At 38.9% G+C, this 17,495-nt stretch overlaps 1 protein-coding gene across 1 annotated transcript; it reads left to right on the plus strand.

Annotated features, from left to right (window-relative positions):
• Positions 1 to 1,469: 1,469 nt before the first annotated feature.
• Positions 1,470 to 13,227, plus strand: LOC104274694 (granulocyte-macrophage colony-stimulating factor receptor subunit alpha-like). The gene is given in 12 exon segments (XM_009870396.1): positions 1,470 to 1,554; positions 1,731 to 1,823; positions 2,717 to 2,734; positions 3,065 to 3,184; positions 4,454 to 4,583; positions 4,676 to 4,851; positions 6,161 to 6,300; positions 9,450 to 9,488; positions 10,417 to 10,546; positions 10,983 to 11,079; positions 11,873 to 11,954; positions 13,153 to 13,227. Coding segments are annotated over 12 exon segments (1,185 nt in total).
• Positions 13,228 to 17,495: the final 4,268 nt, after the last annotated feature.

Genomic DNA, 17,495 nt, shown 5'->3' on the forward strand with positions numbered 1-17,495 from the left:
TTACAATTTTTTTAACTCCAACAGAACAGATATGCCTATTTTTAAGAGGAAAGTGTTGGTGTATCTTAATGTCAACCCCTGCCCCAACGTCACTGCAGCAGGGCCGGTCTCCAGCTCCCACAGCCCTGCCCTGCCTGGCCATGGGCCCCACTAAGCCAGGCTTGGACCTTGGGCCATCCCCATGGAGGTGCCCAATGCCTGGGGCTGGGGCTGCCCCAGTGGCCCCCAGCTCTGCCCTGCTCCTGCCTGGGTCTGAGATGGGCCCAGGCTGCCAGACTCTGCCCCGCTGTCCTCCGTAGGGAGTCCCCACTGCTCCCAGCCCCCAACTTTGGCTTGTATTAAGATGCGCTTTGTAGTACTCAGCATTATTTAGATCTAGAGAGAAATAGCTGTAAAAGAAAATATTTGTAGGTGTTTGCTGGATTTCCAATTACCAGTGGATTCCACAACAGAAACAAAAATTTAACCAGCTAACTGCTTATTCGTATTATATGAAATCATGAGTTGTACAATTACGTGAACTTGGTAAGAATCAGGAGGGAAGTGATGAAGATAGTATCTTGCGACACTTCCGATGGTACAACGGTTCCCGAAAAAGCAGCAAGCGAAACAGCCCTTTTTATAGCTATATAATTATTAAAAGACAAGTTTTTCCATCTTTTGTGAGTCTGAAGACTATGACAGAAAGATAAACGAGATAAAGACATTATGAAATATAAGGTAGGTCAATCTTTGCCTTTCTGACTATTTTGTGTGCTGAGGTATTCACTGAGATTCTAGGAAGTCCGGGGCTGGAAGGGTGATGTTCCGGGCAAAATCTAAAAAGCTATCAGACAGGCTGAATGAAGTTTGTTGCAAATAAAGCAACTACTGCCTGCTAAGAAAGGTTTGTTTTCATTTTCTTGCTGGGTTTGGTACTGAATTTGTAGAAGTTAGACACCGCTCCTAGATCCTTTTAAGGATATACTCAAAAACATCCTTGAAAGTAGGTGAAATAACACCCTCACCAACCTTACCATATTCACCAGTGGGTAACTTGAACTGACTGATATTGCTGTGACCCATTTGGATATTTTCTGTTTGCAGCTGTTTACCCACATGCTTGTTGTCTATTCACCCTAACCTTTATGTATAGCAGATATAGATAAAGAATTTTTAGACCTTAAGATAGGAGTATGTAAAGTTTATACAGTGGTCCTAAGATCACCAGGTTTACAAACCATCACACAAATTGTTTTCTTACATAAAAGGACAAATTCTTTAACTTTGTTACTGTTTATTTGAACATTTCTCTGACTGCTTGAGAAGTCTACCTAATCTTTCCTCACATCAGAGCTGAGAGATGGTCAGATGGTGTAGAAGCAGGCATATGAGCAGGTCAGACTACACAAATTTAGGGAAGCGTTGTTCGTACTGGTGTCTTTCTTCTTGAGCGAGTTTCACTGTTCTCTGTCTCCAAGGAGGAAGAGATGGTTGCTCCTCTTGCACTCATCTTCGTGACCCAGTGGAAGTTGCTGATCATCCAGATGTGCATTGTCTGGCACTGCACAAACTGTGAGTAGTACAATTCCACGTGGCAATCCTAGGAGGTGGAGTGTGACGTGCTTCTCATTACAGGTAGTTGTGCTTAAGTTACCTTCTGTCTTAGATGTACTAGGTAGTAATCTCTGCCCCCACAAATCTGGGAATCAATCTTTCATCTTACTGATCCTATTATGTGACACTTGGAGCAGAGATGCCAGACTTGCCTGTTAGAAATTTGACGCTCAGTCAGTGGAAAGTGGAACTGATTTGGACGAGCAGCATGAATTTCACCGAGCACTGTTTTTCAATGACTGAGACTATAATGGCAAATTTAAACTTCTAGCAGAGAAATCATTACACTTCCTTCTTTCCCTTTCGTATCCTTAAGTAACAGAAAAAAAGTACCCTTGGTAGGAAAAAACATAGTTTCTGTTTTACCAGTCCCTTCTAGATTCTGTTGAGACTTCTCTCAGTACTGAGGCATACTTGTCCTCTCCAGCCATTCTCATGAAATTCTTTTCTTCAGAGATGTCCCGTGGAATCAGGGCCTTGATAGGACTGAAGTATAAGATTGACTATTTTCTTTATTTCAGAGGAACTTTGGTGAGAGGCATCTTATGCTGTGCAGATGAGAATTTTTAAGTACAAAGGACAGACTAAATGAGTCCTTACTCACTTACCTAAGAAAAATCTTTCAGGGACGCTGGAGATGCAGTGATATGCTTACTCAGGGCTGACTGGTGTGACATATAAGATTGTGAAGACACAGTATTTCTGGAGTGACTCTTGAAGGCCAAGTAGGTTCATAAAATCATAGAATGGTTTGGGTTGAAAGGCAACTTTTAAGATCATCTAGTTCAACCACCATATCATGAGCAGGGACATCTTTCACTACGCTGGGTTGCTCAAAGACACATCTAGCCTGATGACCAGTGAAGTGGAGTCCACAACTTCTCTGGACGACCTGCTCCAGTTTTCCACCACCCTCATTGTAAAAAAACTTTTTTGAGCTATCTAGTCCAAGTCTACCCTCTTTTAGTTTAAAACCATTACTCCTTGTCCCACCGTAACAGACCCAGCGAAAAAGTTTGTCCTTGTCTTTCTTATAGGTTGCCTTTAAGTATTGAAAGACTGCTATGAGGTCTCCCCAAAGCCTTCTCACCTCCAGGCTGAACAACTTGAACTCTCTCAGCTTGTTCTCATAGCAGAGGTGTTCCAACCCTCTGATCATCTTTGTGGCCCTCCTTTGGATTCACTCCAAGAGGCCCATGTCCTTCTTAAGTTTGGGACCCCAAAGCTGGGCGCAGTACTGCAAGTGTGATCTCACAAGAGTGGAGTAGATAGACAGAATCATCTTCATTGATCTTCTGGGAAGACAATTATCGAGCCTGAGAAGCCATCGGTACCTACTTCACTATTGTAGTGGTCCCACTGTTACAAATCAAGCACAAGCTTAAGCCCTTTCTACAGGGAGTAGCACTGTGTAAACCCGTAGAAGAAAACTAAAACGTAAACATTCTGAATTACATTTTCCAGGCAGACAATACGAAGTGCATGTTTGGAAATATAGAACCTCCTCTGCACAGTGGGGAAAGCTTTTCCATAACAGCAGTGAATGTGAATGGCACATACTCAAGCATATGCAGATATATGCCTTAAGGTAATACACGAGACTTCAGGAAAGGAATTTCCTACTTCCAGTGGCCTAAGGGTAAAGGAAAACCTAAACTGTCTAGTCCATTTGTTCACAGCCTTATGACAATGTCTCTGTGAAAAGCAGTTTCCTACAACTAGTTCAGCAAAGCTTTAGTCCTGTTTAGTCTTCCACCTTGCTTGGTGCCATCTTTTTAATTGTCAATTCTCTTTTAATTGTTTGTGCTAATATTTTATTGATTGCTTTTGAATATTTTTAAAATGTTGTTAAAATCCAAATGAAACAGGTTTGTGGCTGTAGCTTTGAAATTCTTCTTTGAGAAACTTGTGACACCTTGAATTTTGTCATGGTGTAACTCATAGTGTAGTTCCCAGCACTTTGTAGTGTCCCATCCACAACAATGAAAGATCTGGCAGAATTTGCTCCTCTTTGTAGAAGAAGTGTAATATATACGAGACTGTCAAGAGAATGAGGTACAAGATCTGTTCATTGAAGCAACATGGAGTTGGCATATACAAAATGACACTACCTCCTGCCTCATCAAGCTCAAAGTATTTGTTGATTCCTCATAAAAATATAGATAGATAAATGATCCTTCATTTTAAAATGTATATTTAGTCTCATTGGGCTTTTTAGGGGTTGAGGCTAAGGAGTAAATTGATACGTTTGTAATCAGAAGAACATTCCTGATGTTAATTCCAAGAGGAAGAACGTATCGCTGCAGAGGACAAACACAAGATTGCATCTACACCTCCGTGAAGTCTTGAAAAACTGCACAGCTCTACACTTAGGTTTCTCTTGCTCTCTGGGGTTCACAGTGAAGCTCCTCCACTTATTTGACACTGTAGGGTGCTGAAAAACATCCTTCACATAGCAATGCTACAGCAGGGTGCTTAAAGATGATGGGCAAATATTTCAGTTTGTGGTGTTGTGGAACTAGTGTCTCCTTTTGAATAGGAACAAGTCAAAGCACATGGGTAGCCATGTTAGGTGTCAGCCGGTACTAGAGCAGTGTAGGCTCCCCTGAGAGCTATTCTTTCAGACACAGCTATAAAAATTTTTTTGAGGTTTTACCCATGACAAATTCTTTATGGAATCTGTTAGTGCAAATATCTTCCAGTGTTACTACCTAAAATGAGGTAAGTACTTCCTAACTCAAGCAATAGCCAGCTGGAGCTGCAGATATCTAACATATCTAAGCATGTTCTAAGATCTTCCTCCAGCTTGGAGCAGTCACACGATTTTTCCCCATCACAGATATTCCTGTCTTTGTAGGCATGAATGGGTCAGCCATTGTTAACTTCTCCTGTGTGATTTACAACATCTCCTTCATGAACTGCACTTGGCAGGCAGGCAAGAATGCTCCAGGAGATACCCAATATTTCCTCTACTGGCAGAACTCAAGGTAAGTAGGTCTGCTTGGATTTAGAGAAGTCTGAGTTCTCATTTGACACATCACATTGCTCAGGTTTAACTAAAATACTTTCCTATATGCAGAGATGACAAGGAGATGGAATGTGAGCTTTACCTTAAAGATGAAAATGGCAGAAACACAGGATGCAGATTCCAAAATGTGACAATAAATAGTGAGAAAGCTTACTTCCTGGTGAATGGGTCTAGCAAAGACTCCCTGATCCAGTTCCATGATGAGTACATTCAACTGTATAAAATTGGTAAGTAAATAATTCCTTTCTGCTTTATTTTCATTATTGCATGAGGGTAATCTCACCTGAAGTTGAGAGTAAGAGAGTGTAGCCTCTTCAAGAAAATCTGTTCCATGAGCAAAAGAGCAAAGTGTAAAATTAAGCAAGAAAACTCCACATCTGCAGCCTGCCTCAGATTCTTTAGCCATCTATCCTTATTAGTTTTAAGTCTTTCTCCAGCAAGGTCCAGAGGGGTTAAGAGTTTGTACTTCTCCCTGATGTCCTTCTAATGCTCACTAAATATCTTTCAACAGAGGATATTTTTCAGGAGAAGTTCATCTGAGCATTGATTTTTCTTCCTCATTTACAATGGAGGTGACGTAAATTGACACCATATCCTTGGTTAAACAGAGTAATACTTGTACATAACACCGCAGGTTTTCATGTGTGCTTTCACAGGACGTATTCTACTTGGAAGAATCCTGTGCAATTACTTTTACTGTGGCAAAGTCTTTTTGGCAAAGTCCCACTGTTTTTGGTATTGCCTCCAAAAAATGGACAAGCGAGGCTTCATTCTATAAGGAGAAAGGATTGAGCTGTAGTATCACTCGTGGCAGATGAAACAAGACTATTTTTTTGACCAAAGAGCTCATCACAAATAGGCCAGGCCTGTCTCTAAATATTGAGGCAAAGTAGTAGTCTAGCTGAAACTAAGGTTTCATCAGTCTTTTCTCACCCATTCTGTCATGGGTGACTGTCTTTTGCTGTTACAATACTCAAGTACTTGGCAATGATCAAAATAAAAAGGTCATATTTTTGCTGACATCTGTAAAACTAGGGGAGATACAAGAAGTTGGCTGGATTCTTGAAACTGAATATCATTCTTAAATTTGTATGGTTATCTTTTTGCAAGGGGGAATAATTGCATATTTCACAATACCAAGAAAGCAATACCATCATGTCACAGAAGCATCATGTAAGGAGGCTTGAAGAAAGAAATGACCTTTGGTTTTCCTACATTAGGGTTAACATTAGCTTTTTGTTCTGCACTACAAAACATCCTTATAAAAAGAACACACAACTCTATCTTATTCATCTAGAAAAGTAAATGCAGGGAGCTTGTAACTTTCTATACTCCCAAGTGATGTTCCCTGGCTTACTCCTTGTTTTTTCTAATCCTGGGACAGGATTTAAGTAATTATTTCTTGCAGGGTCCCTAAGAAAAACAGATACAGATGAGTAACTTTCATCATAGAAGTATTACTTGCACTCTCTTTTATCAAAGTAAAAAGAGATTAAATGATTTTATTTATTCCAATTTTTGGTTATATCATTTCAGAAAAGCTCATGTCTCCAACAAATATCACTGTCACTTTTGATGAAATTAAAAATAATTACATAATTCAATGGCAACGACCCCAAATAAGTCATTCAAACATAGACAAGTGTTTTAAATATGAAATCCACATAAAATATAAGGTAAGAGGAATTTCTCCAGCTACATTTAACATTAATACAGAAGTTTGCATTTACCAGTACATATGGATCAAAAGAAAATCAATCTCTCTTGTATGGTGTAGCCTTCTTCATACATAGCACCATATTCCTTTGTGGTTGTGCTTTTCAGGCACCCTGTTATGCCATGCTGGCTCATTTTTTTATCCCTGTTTCCCTGTGTGAGATATTGCGAAGATACACTGGATGACTGTGACTGTGTGGGACTAAAGGGAGAAGGATGGTTAATCAACAATTGAATATACCACAGCTTTGGCTGTGACAAAGCTTAGAAAATTCTATTCTTTCACTAAAACCTGTCGGAGCTGCCTGGGATTGGAGTCCTTCCAGTGTTGGCAGCATCTCTGTGAAAGGGCAGAGCTGGGCTGTAAATATTGAATAGAGAAACGTGCATCCAATTAATAAGTATGAGTTGATGGAGGTGAATGAAGTTTGTGTATATACAGAATGTAAATAGCTTATCCAGCTATCATACAAAAGCAACACACTTGTTGTTCCAATGTTAAGTAAAAGGAAAATAAATGTGAAAGCAGAAAAGCAGTGTTACTAAACGCAGGTTATTGAGGAAATCATTGAAACTACCTTTCGGCTAAATTCAGACCTTGGTTTTACAAGTCTTTTTGCAGCGATATGGAAGGAGTGAGATTGCCATGTTCTGCTACAAGACGAGTAGGCCTAAAGATACTGTGGCTGTGGCGGAATTGCCACTAAATCACCACAGGGTGGCAGACAGTGACTACAAAGGGAAAACCTACCTACGCTACAAACAGATTTGGCCACTTCTTGCCTGACTGAAGGCATTCCCGAGGTTTCTGTTATTTGGAACTTCGTCTGGATCAGGCTTGCTACTTCATAGATGAGTTTTCTTGCAACCTCAACTAACTGCTACAAAGCCGCACTATTTCTCTGAATCCCTCGGCCCCTGCAGCACAGAAAGCTTATGGAAATCTCTGTATGACATTGAAATAGAAGTGCATTGCACTAAAGCAATACATACTTAAAGTCTTTTAAGATATCTGATATTCAGTCTACAAAGAATGTCCAGTTCATATGCAGGCTGAATTGCCTAGTAATTTTTAAATAATTATTAGCGATTTTAATGTTACTAATTATGTCAAGGTCCGGAAATTACTGTATTGCAAAATTTATTGCTTTACCACTGCCAGGTATAAACCTGTACTGCATTTTTCTTAACTTCCCTTTTGCTGACAGGGCACTTGTAAAAATCTTTCTTGTGTTCCCTTCCCTTCCTAGCCTCCACTCCAGTTGAGCTTTACCTTTCCTGACACCATTCCTGTATGCGCACATTACATCTTTGTACTCCTCCCAAATCCCTTCTCCTATTTTCTGCATATGTCTTTTTTTGTCTTCGAGCTCAGACTCAAGCCTCATCTCCTGCCATGCTCACCTAGCACACTTATTTGATTTTCTACACACCGGAATGGACCATTCTCTGTCCTTGTAGATCAGCTAGCAACTTTGTCCTCCAGAGCACTTTCCCTTGAGTTCCAAGGCCTGTGTGGCTGTAAGACCTCTTCAAGTTTCCTCAGTAGGTTCTCACTTGCTTCCTGCTCCTGATCAGGAGACCTGGAATAAGCACCTACTACATTGTCACCTCTGTTGGTCTTTCCTCTGATGACTCCTCACACGCTCTCTTATTGGTTCATCATTTGTGCTAAGACAGAGCTTTATGTATACAAGGCACTGTTTTACATAAAACACAAGGATCAGGTTAGCAAGCCCATTTGCAAGGACACTCTCACCTAATTTGATGAGATGCATCCCATGCCTGCGCAGTAGTCCCTATTTCTCAAAAAGGGTCCCAAGGTTGTAGAAGACAAATGTTGCCTGTGACACCAGCCCCTCAGACAGATGTTGACCTGCTAGATGAGTGCAACTCTGCTCAAGCCTTTTTCTCTCACTGAAAAGACTGAGGAGACACCATCTCGGCTTCCTTCACTCCATTCCCCAGTTCTCTGCAATCACCTTTGAAACCATCCAGGTTACTCACCATATCACTGGTGTCCACATAGGAGAACGGAAATAGTTCAATGGCCTGACAAGCCTGGCCGTCCTTCTGCAGCATCTTGGCTCCTGGCAAGCAACAAACCTACATCAGATCAGGTCACCGCATTAGTGCTGCCATCTCCTGCAGGAGGGAGTCTCTTTGTCATACACATTCTCGTTCTTTTTTTTTTTTATATACAAGATGCCCTTTAATAAATCTTTTCTTCCAAAAATTTGTAACAGAACTCCACTTCTGGAAGTCCACATTCTGAAGTCTTCCATGACCTCATGATTTTCATTTCTCATGTATTGTTTTAGTACAAACGTAAAAAAAGGGAGACTATATTGCTTCACTTTCTCTTAGATTGATCGTTATGCTCAAGGCAGCTTGTTTTCACCTTCTAGAAGCTGTCCTGTACAGCAGCATGACTTGCAAACACATGTTCAGATGCCACATGAGCATGCACGCAGTTATTTGCTACAGCAAGTCTGTATTCATGTCATTTTGCTTTAAAATGGTGTAATGAAGAATGCAAACTATTTTTTTAATTATTTTGCATTCTTTATGTACTTTTTAGTACATAACTCTGGCATACTAATAGAGATTGTGTAGTCTGAAGTCATTACTGGTGTGTCATCACTAGATTACATGGTAGTCATTATGGATATTCAGAAGAGATAAATGAATTTTATTCTGTCTCCCAAAATTGTAGCTGGAGGGCAGCCTAAAATATCTGTGAATCCATGTCAGTCCTGAATATTTTCATCTGAGGAAAAATGAAGTGATATTTGCAAAGTAGTTGCAATTAAATATGGTGTCATTTATTGAAAAATATAAACTAGATGTAAACTAAAAAGTATATTTCACAGATTTTTATCTTTTTTTTCCTAGTGTGTGTAAGAATAAAGTCAGACTTTCCATTCACGTCTGGTTAGTTTATTTCGGTTTAATCACCAATCTGAAATAAAATTTATTTCCCAAATCTTGTGGTAAGGAACACACATACTTTTCCACAGAAGAATTAGTTAGTATATAACATTGACATTGAAGATGAATTATGTTAAATAAACTACTACTTCTTCTGAACTTCTTTCTCAATTTACAGGATAATCCTGAAGGAAAAACCAAATATACTGCTACAGAGGTAAGTCTGCTTGTTCTATTAATCAGTAATACATGTTAGTTTCATAGATATTTGTGAGAAGTAAATAGCATGCAAATGCCTTTAAATCAGCATGTGTTCAATGTCCTATGCTTTTCAGGATCCTTATTTATAAATTTCATGAATATGTCGAACTGTTAAATCATTGTGACATGTCATTTATTATACATTCAAGGGCAGAACTTTATTACTATTCTGTATTTTGAAAAACCTTCAATTTTATATTATATAGTCCACTCTTCCCCTCAAGTATTTGGAATAGAATTTGAAGTTACACATCAAAAACAACAGAGAAAAGAGGCACAGAATAAAGACCACAAAAGTCCTTTGGGCTGGAGGTTGTCCTCCAGGTATGCTGTACTGCCTCCTAATCAGTGCACCTTTGCATGTCCCACCTCTATAGTAAAATTATCCAAAAGCAAGTGTGTTTCAATGCATATTAGTGAAATACTACAGTCTTCTAGTTTACAGATTTGGCTAGAAAGTTATGCTTTTGCTGAAAAGTTGCAACGGAAAGACTGAAGAAGATGAGGTGCATGCAGTCATTTTATTTCTCAAACTATTCAAATCCAACAGTATCAAAATGAGAAAGTTCAAGATATTTTTAAGCCTCTTTCAACTTGCCAAGGAAAATTATCAGTAAATCAGACTATATCATAAGAAATTCAGGATGTAGTGCAAAAGATGAAAAGGTTCTAAACTTAATAAGTTTGCTGAGTGATAGGTAATTTCTGAGATACACAGATGTATACATGTACATACGTGCATTTTTTGCTCTGGAATAGTAGTTTACTTTAATAAGCAATGCTGTCATAGCCTCGTAAAATTTTCACTAGCAAATGGCACTTGTGTATTATCAACAGCTAGATATGCAACAAACAAAAACAACTTAGTTTTGCTTTGTTTTTAGACAGAGGGAAATAGCCACACATTACCAAGATTCAATACGAGAAAGAAATACCTCTTGAAAATGAGAGCAGCCGGCAGTGCCTGCCTCGTGAACCCAAGCTGGGGCGAGTGGAGTGCACCTGTTGAATTTGGTAAGAACAAATTCATGCCTTGGGCTACTCTTCCACCAGTGATGTCCTGTCTAACTCACATGTTGCTGTTCTCCTGTGGACACATAGATATATAAAGGACTGGCAAACATTTTGTTTCCCTCCACATTGCTGAGAAGAAGAGGAAGAGATTTAGTATAGCTTTTCACACCCTAACATTGGAAATCTATATAAAAAGTTACACATTTGTAGCTGAAGTCTGTACCCGCTTACTTCTTGGAATGTACACACAGGCTCAATGTCAATCTTTCCCAGCAGACATCATCATTAAGGTGCCAAATGGAAGCGCTGATTTTTATTCCAAGAGAAACTTTTCAGACTGACATTCACCAGTCAGTCACAGGAGCAGATGTCTGACACAGTTGTGCACCTAATCCTCTTTAGTAACAGTAATACTTTATGACTGTTTCTCTTTCAGGACATGAAGAAATTGCTCCTTCTTCAGTATGGATTTTACTTGCGATAGCAGTTGTAACACTCTTAGTGGCAATCATCGTGATTTTGTTCTGCAAAAAGTAAACTTAATTTATTTTAGTTTGTGTTTGTGTGTGCAACATCTGCAGTTCTTGAACAAGTAAGGCAGAGGTGTCACTATAGTATAGAGAAAATTTTTCACTCACACTATAGTACAAAGCAATCTAAATGAGGGACCCTGAGGCAAGTACTACAATGGCAATGCCCAAAGTCCCTCCCCAAGTGGTCTATACAACTTTTTCCAGGCCTCTCCTGTCAACGTAGCAAGGAAAGCAATTATATGCAATGACTTAAATTAAACAATACAGTACTGGTGGGCTTAGCAATGTAAGGGTAATCGTTGGACTTTATTATCTTACAGGTCTTTTCCAACAAAAAATATTCTATGATTCTATGAAAGCTTATTAAAGCCAAGCAGTTTGCTTCTTGAAATAAACCATGCAAGCAAAACAGAAACAGAAAGGATATTGTGCTGTATCATGCACTTTTTATAGAAATATACAGTAATTCAGAGAAGATACAGTTCTTTAAACTTGTTCAAATTTTTACAGTCACTGTTAACTGATTGTTGTGACCTAAAGAGCAGGACAATTGGCAGTTCCTTTTCCTTTCAAATAAGTGAATAACTACTAGCGAATCTTTAACCAAAAATGAAACTAATATCATCCAAATTCTTAGTGTTTTCTTGATATTTGTTCATTCTGTGCTGAAATTACGTATATTTTTCACTTCTGTCCTGGAAGAGGATGATAAGATCTGGTTCAAGGGTACAATGGTTTTGACATATGATGGTTACTTTTTTTTTTTTTCTATTCTATCTCTATTGCTTTCCAGGACTGGCTGTTGGAAGGCAGCATTTCCACAAATCCCAGAGCCAAAAAATGCATTTCGTGGACTGACTGATACAAATCCAGAGGTATGTTCTTTTTCAGTTTTATCTGTGTGAAACACATGAAAGATCATTGAAGGTATTTTTAAAATTTTAAGGATTTAACACAGAGAATAAATCTTCTTTTCGCCATATTTTGAGGAATTACATGAGAAAATCAACAGGCCAAGTTTGTTAAGAGAAGTTAAATGCAGTGCTTTTCCAGAGCCAGAAGGCTTCTCCCACTCCAGTCTCATAGGTCCAGGGGCTGTTGTTTGCATTGGTAGGTTCAAAGAACAGCAAGGGTTATGCATTTTCCCAACATGAGGCACACACATGTGCAATGACACACACAAAGGACACTAACGCAGCCATCCACAGAGATCAGCACAGGTGCCTTTACCAGCACCACACCCACACCAGCAGCAGTCACATAAACAGGGTCACAGACATCCCAGTCCTGCTCAGATACAGCAGAGCAGGGCTCAAGTTTTCCAGTGAGATGTGCATACATCCTCACTCTCTTCATTAACAACAAACGTAAATGCTCAAGTTCTTCACATCTGAACTCTGTGTCTGGACCTTTTGTCCCCCTACCATATCACCAGCTCTCTCACCTTGGGTCTCTCCAGGTGCAGTTCTCTCCTACTCACCCACTAGTCGAGCTTCAATGAAGTTTGCTAGCAAGTTACATGCATAGGATAGAAAGTAAGGTGACACGGAGAACAGTCAAAATATGATCTCGTAAGGTAACCACCAGACTACACCATCAAACACTATGGTCACACAGCATTTGACCAGACCAACATACCAATCAGCAGCTCACTTGCGCCCTTTTCTTGCCCAGTAGTTCATTATGTTATATCCAGTAATTTCTCATGGTTTGTTTAATTATCTAAATTTCAGGTCAATGTATACTCATCTACTCTCACACCTTAGTGAAGTTAATCTTTTTGTATTAATTCATTTGAAATGATTTGTGATAATCTCCATGGTGCATTGAAGAAAAACACACTCTCCCTGTCCACTTCCAGGCCAGTCAAAAATCACATGTCAGCATTAAAAAGTTGCTGAAATTTCACTGTTAACTACCAGCTAATGAAAGCTTACCAGCTAAGAAATAAAATGTACTATTTGTACAAAATACATAACAAAATTTAAAATACTCTCAGAACTGTACATAAGTAAGTAGAGGCTAACTTAACATTATGTATAGAACTAATGGAAGGTTTTATTTTCCTTTCAGCTGATGGAGAGCAAAATTCATTCAGTGACATCTGAAAATGAAGAGATAGTATTAGTTGCTGACATAGTGAAATAACCAAGAAAAACAGATAAATTTGAAAGTGCAGGCAACTGTATATTCCTGTGCAAAGTCTGAAATACCATATAGGTTTTCTTCACTTTCTTCCTTTTCTTGGCAAAACCAGTAGTGCAGTCAAGAGACAATACCTCATATGTAATTTTTTTTTAAAATGCCATTGTACTTGCTCTTAATTTTGGCTAACTTGATCTGTTTGGGTATTTTGTCCTTATTGGGTACCTTCCATTTTGTGACTATGACTGAAATGTTTCAGTCAAGAAGTTTTAGTTACATTTCAATTTGTTTAAGGGAAACAATGGATTTGACTCATATTAAAAACAATAAGAATGAATTTGTTAACATGAAAAAAAATAAAAAAATTCTGGTGCCTGAATGCCACTGCTCTACTATCATGAATGAGCCTATTCATTCTTGAAGTTTCTTTGGATCTCTTAAAGTATACATGGGCAACTAGAAAACTGAGAATGGAATTGAAAACATGCTGAAACATTGAGTGGTGGCTTGCATTCAACAGGAATTCAAAGGACAGGAGCATGTTTAAAATTCTACCTGATCCTAGAGCTTGTGTTACAAAGTAAGAAATCAGCCACCATTAACTTGATATAAGCCCAGAATTTACTTCTGCAGGTATCTAGCTTTTTGTTTTCCTACTGCTCACTTGCTTTTTTACTACCTTAATTTAATATTTTAAAATATCAAGTGCATGACTCAATCTCTGTGTTCTTTTGTTCAAGTAGAGGGTTTTGCTACTGAGCTGAACATTAAGTGTTCAATGACACAGGGTTAGGACAAGGTATCGGGAAAACAGCCCAGGCCGATGTTGAATGCAGTGACTGGTTGTGGAGTGATGCTCCTCAAGGATCAATGCTGAGACTCATAGAATCATAGAATTGTTTAGGTTGGAAAAGGCCTTTAAAATCATCAAGTCCAACTGTTAGCCTAGCAGTGTCAAGTCCGCCATTAAACTACTAAACCATGTCCCTAAGCACCACATCTCTGCTTGTTAGGGCTTGAGGGAAGCATAGGAAAGACCAATATTGGAAAAGATGAGGAGCTCAGGCAACTCGTGTTTTGGTGATCCCTCTGTGATAGGAAAAGAAATAATGTCCTTTAGAGACAGTTCTTTGCTTTCGGTTTCACTTTGTCTTTAGTCTTTGCAGTGAGAAAGCATCATAAACTGAGATTCTTATCCAAGGGAGAAAGAGCTGAGGTGCAGTGGTGAAAGAGGGGTGCTCACGTCTTATTGTGGAGGAATGCAACCCATTTCAATAACGTAATTGTTTTTTTATAGAGGTAGGAAAATGTTTCTCACCTTCTAATCCAACAGTACTGCAGACCACGGAATTTAATAACTATGCAAATCATTATCAGACAGAAAAGGGACTAGTCTGGTGAGAACCTTTGTCTTTTTGAGGGTTCAGACATTTCCAATAGAATTTAGAGTTGCCAGTATGAGGTCAGATATAGGTGGAGAAAGCCTGAGCCCTGAGGAGGTCTAGATTTTTCTAAACATTGGAGAGTTCTCAGACTCATGACAAGGTATCACATCTGCACAAGACAACTACTACATGTATTCTCTAGAAATTGCTATACTTAATGATGAGACTTTGAGACCAGCACCGATGTACATTTCTATTGGAGAAAGTTCAGATACTTCTGTACAGAGCAATGGTTCATCTTGAAGGATGAATACATTAGATTTGGACCAACTGTTTTTTCCTCTTTCATTTTCTATGGGAAGTGTATACCCAACCTCTGTTCTTACAGTTTCACTCCTGGAAAACATACAAGCTCCATCAAAGGTTTTCAGAAAAATATATTTCTCTTGTTGGTCATGGGTGTCTGATGTGGTCTTACCTTGTCATAAATTCATTCGTATGGATGGAGCACTTTTGAAAGGACTTGTAACAGCCTTTTCAAATATATAACCATAAGGGAATAATTTCTAAATAAATATGAATAGGGACATCTTCTGGGGTATTGTTCTTGATGTAGGCTACCTTAGGCCATTTTCCTACAGGCCTGGGAGATGTAAGACTTACTTTGTCATATTTCAAAACTGAGATTGTGTTCTGCAGGAGAAACTCCATTTTAGTGTTGTTGAGTAGAGTACTGTAAATGTCCTGTTGCCTGTTTTCTCTGCTTAGAGCAGTGGTATCTAAAGTGGTATCACATGAGAGCAGAGCAGGGAGGCAGAATCGATTCCCTCAACCTGCTGGACACGCTGTACTTGAGGCAGCCCAGGACATGGTTGTCTTTCTGGACTGCAAGAACACATGCCTCAAACTCAGTTTTTCATCCTCCAACATCGCCAAGTCCTTCTCTGCAGAGCTGCTCACAACTTCTTCATCATCCAGCCTGTATTTGTGCTTGAGAGTGCCTCAACACTCAACTTTTCTTTCTAAAGTGAGAAAAAACCCTACTATTTGATATGTTTATATTATGAATGGGGCCCAAAGAACACATTTCACCATTTGATTTAACTGTGTGGGAAATTACTGGAGTGGGAGTAGCCATGACTTTATCATGGACTGCAATATAGGCATCACATGTGATGCTCCAAGTCCATATCACTGCTTTTGGTCTCTGAGATTCAGATTCTGGGAGTCTCACAATGTTTTCATAATTGGGTGAGAAATCACTGAAACATCAGGTTTATGTTTTGGTGTAAAATTGTTTTTCACTTTGAGACTCAAAAGGCTCACATATCAATACCGGACATTTGAACACAGCTATTTGATTACTACACAAATTTTATGATGATACTAGACATTTGGTTATTAGACTAAGTACTCCCATATGTCCCTATTCATATTTATTTAGAAATTATTCCCTTATGGTTATATATTTGACTACTTTCTTGCACAGAGGCCAATTGCCATATTAGAGCCCAAACACATTTTATTAAACTTCTAAATAAGGTGGGCACATGGAAACTGCCTTTAGAAATTATCCCTGACCTGAGCTAACCTCTGGATTATGTCCGGGAGTTCTTCAGGACATTACTTGCAAATCCTGGCCAAACCAATGCTGGGAATGGTTGTTCCTGAACACGTTCCAGCTCTTTCAGTCACCAGGGAAGCCAAGGGCCATCCCACACACTGTCCACCTCCTACTGAAGCTGGATGCAAACAGCTTTTGGCACACCTACTGCCTTTGACAAAGTTAATAATTGCCTTTTGGTCAAAGACTCACTTGGAAAGCTTTTTGCAGCAGATCAGAACAACAATGCCAATTTTGTAATGAGGTTAAGTTCACACTGGACACACATATAAACCATATTTGTATTTCTTTCAGTATGCAGCAGTTGACAGACTTGATATACTCACAACCACCTGCTAAAAGAGTGATGGAGTTATACTAGTACGCTTACTTTCACAATATCTTTCCTCTTAGGCAAAATTGCTGGAGTAAACCACAGTTTGGTTCTCACCCACCAAAATTTAGCTATAAAACATTTTTTGACTCTTCAGGGAAGGGAATAGGAAAGTATAATAAAGACGATATGCAGACCCTCAGGAGATGGCATTATGGTCTTGTTAAATAGAAACTAAAGAAATTCCTCATTTTTTCCCGTCTTCTGAAAAGAGACTACATACTTCAACTTATTTTAAAAAGGCCAAAAGTTCAACCCAGAGAACTGCAAGTCTATTAGCCTGAAAATCTCATCTCATGAGTCTTCTTAGAGCCAATTTCTGGACACATTAATGAAAGAAAGGCACTGGGAAGAGTCAGTATGATTTTACCAAGGGTAAAATCCTGTGAAAAATAGGGTACCACAGGGGTTTATCCTGAGACCTATCCAGTTTATCATCTTTATTGATGACTTGGAGGAGGTAATAGAGTGCATTGACATCATATTTGCAGATAACACCAAATAGGGGTGACCAGCTGACTTGCTCAAGAGGGCTGCTGCCCAGAGGCACAGAGACAGAGAATGAAAGAGTAGTCCAAAAGAAACCTTGAAATCATCCACTATTCATATGAATATATGTTTTCTGGAAGAGAAAAAAGGTAAGCAAAAAAAAAAACCCAACATTATTTTAAAATAGCTTTTTCATAAACAATGTTTTGAAAAATTGTGTTGTGCATTTCCCAGAACTCTGTGCATTACAGCAGCCCTTGTTAGTCTGTTACAAAACAACTTCATACAACATTTGGCAACTTTTTGAAAGATAAGAACACAACTGTTACATCTACTACTTTCTTATGAAAGATCAGTATCGTTTCTGAAGCTTTTGTTATCTTGGTACTTTTCTCAGACT

Source organism: Apaloderma vittatum, unplaced genomic scaffold (assembly GCF_000703405.1).
Source record: "Apaloderma vittatum isolate BGI_N311 unplaced genomic scaffold, ASM70340v1 scaffold10045, whole genome shotgun sequence".
Lineage (NCBI taxonomy): Eukaryota > Metazoa > Chordata > Aves > Trogoniformes > Trogonidae > Apaloderma > Apaloderma vittatum.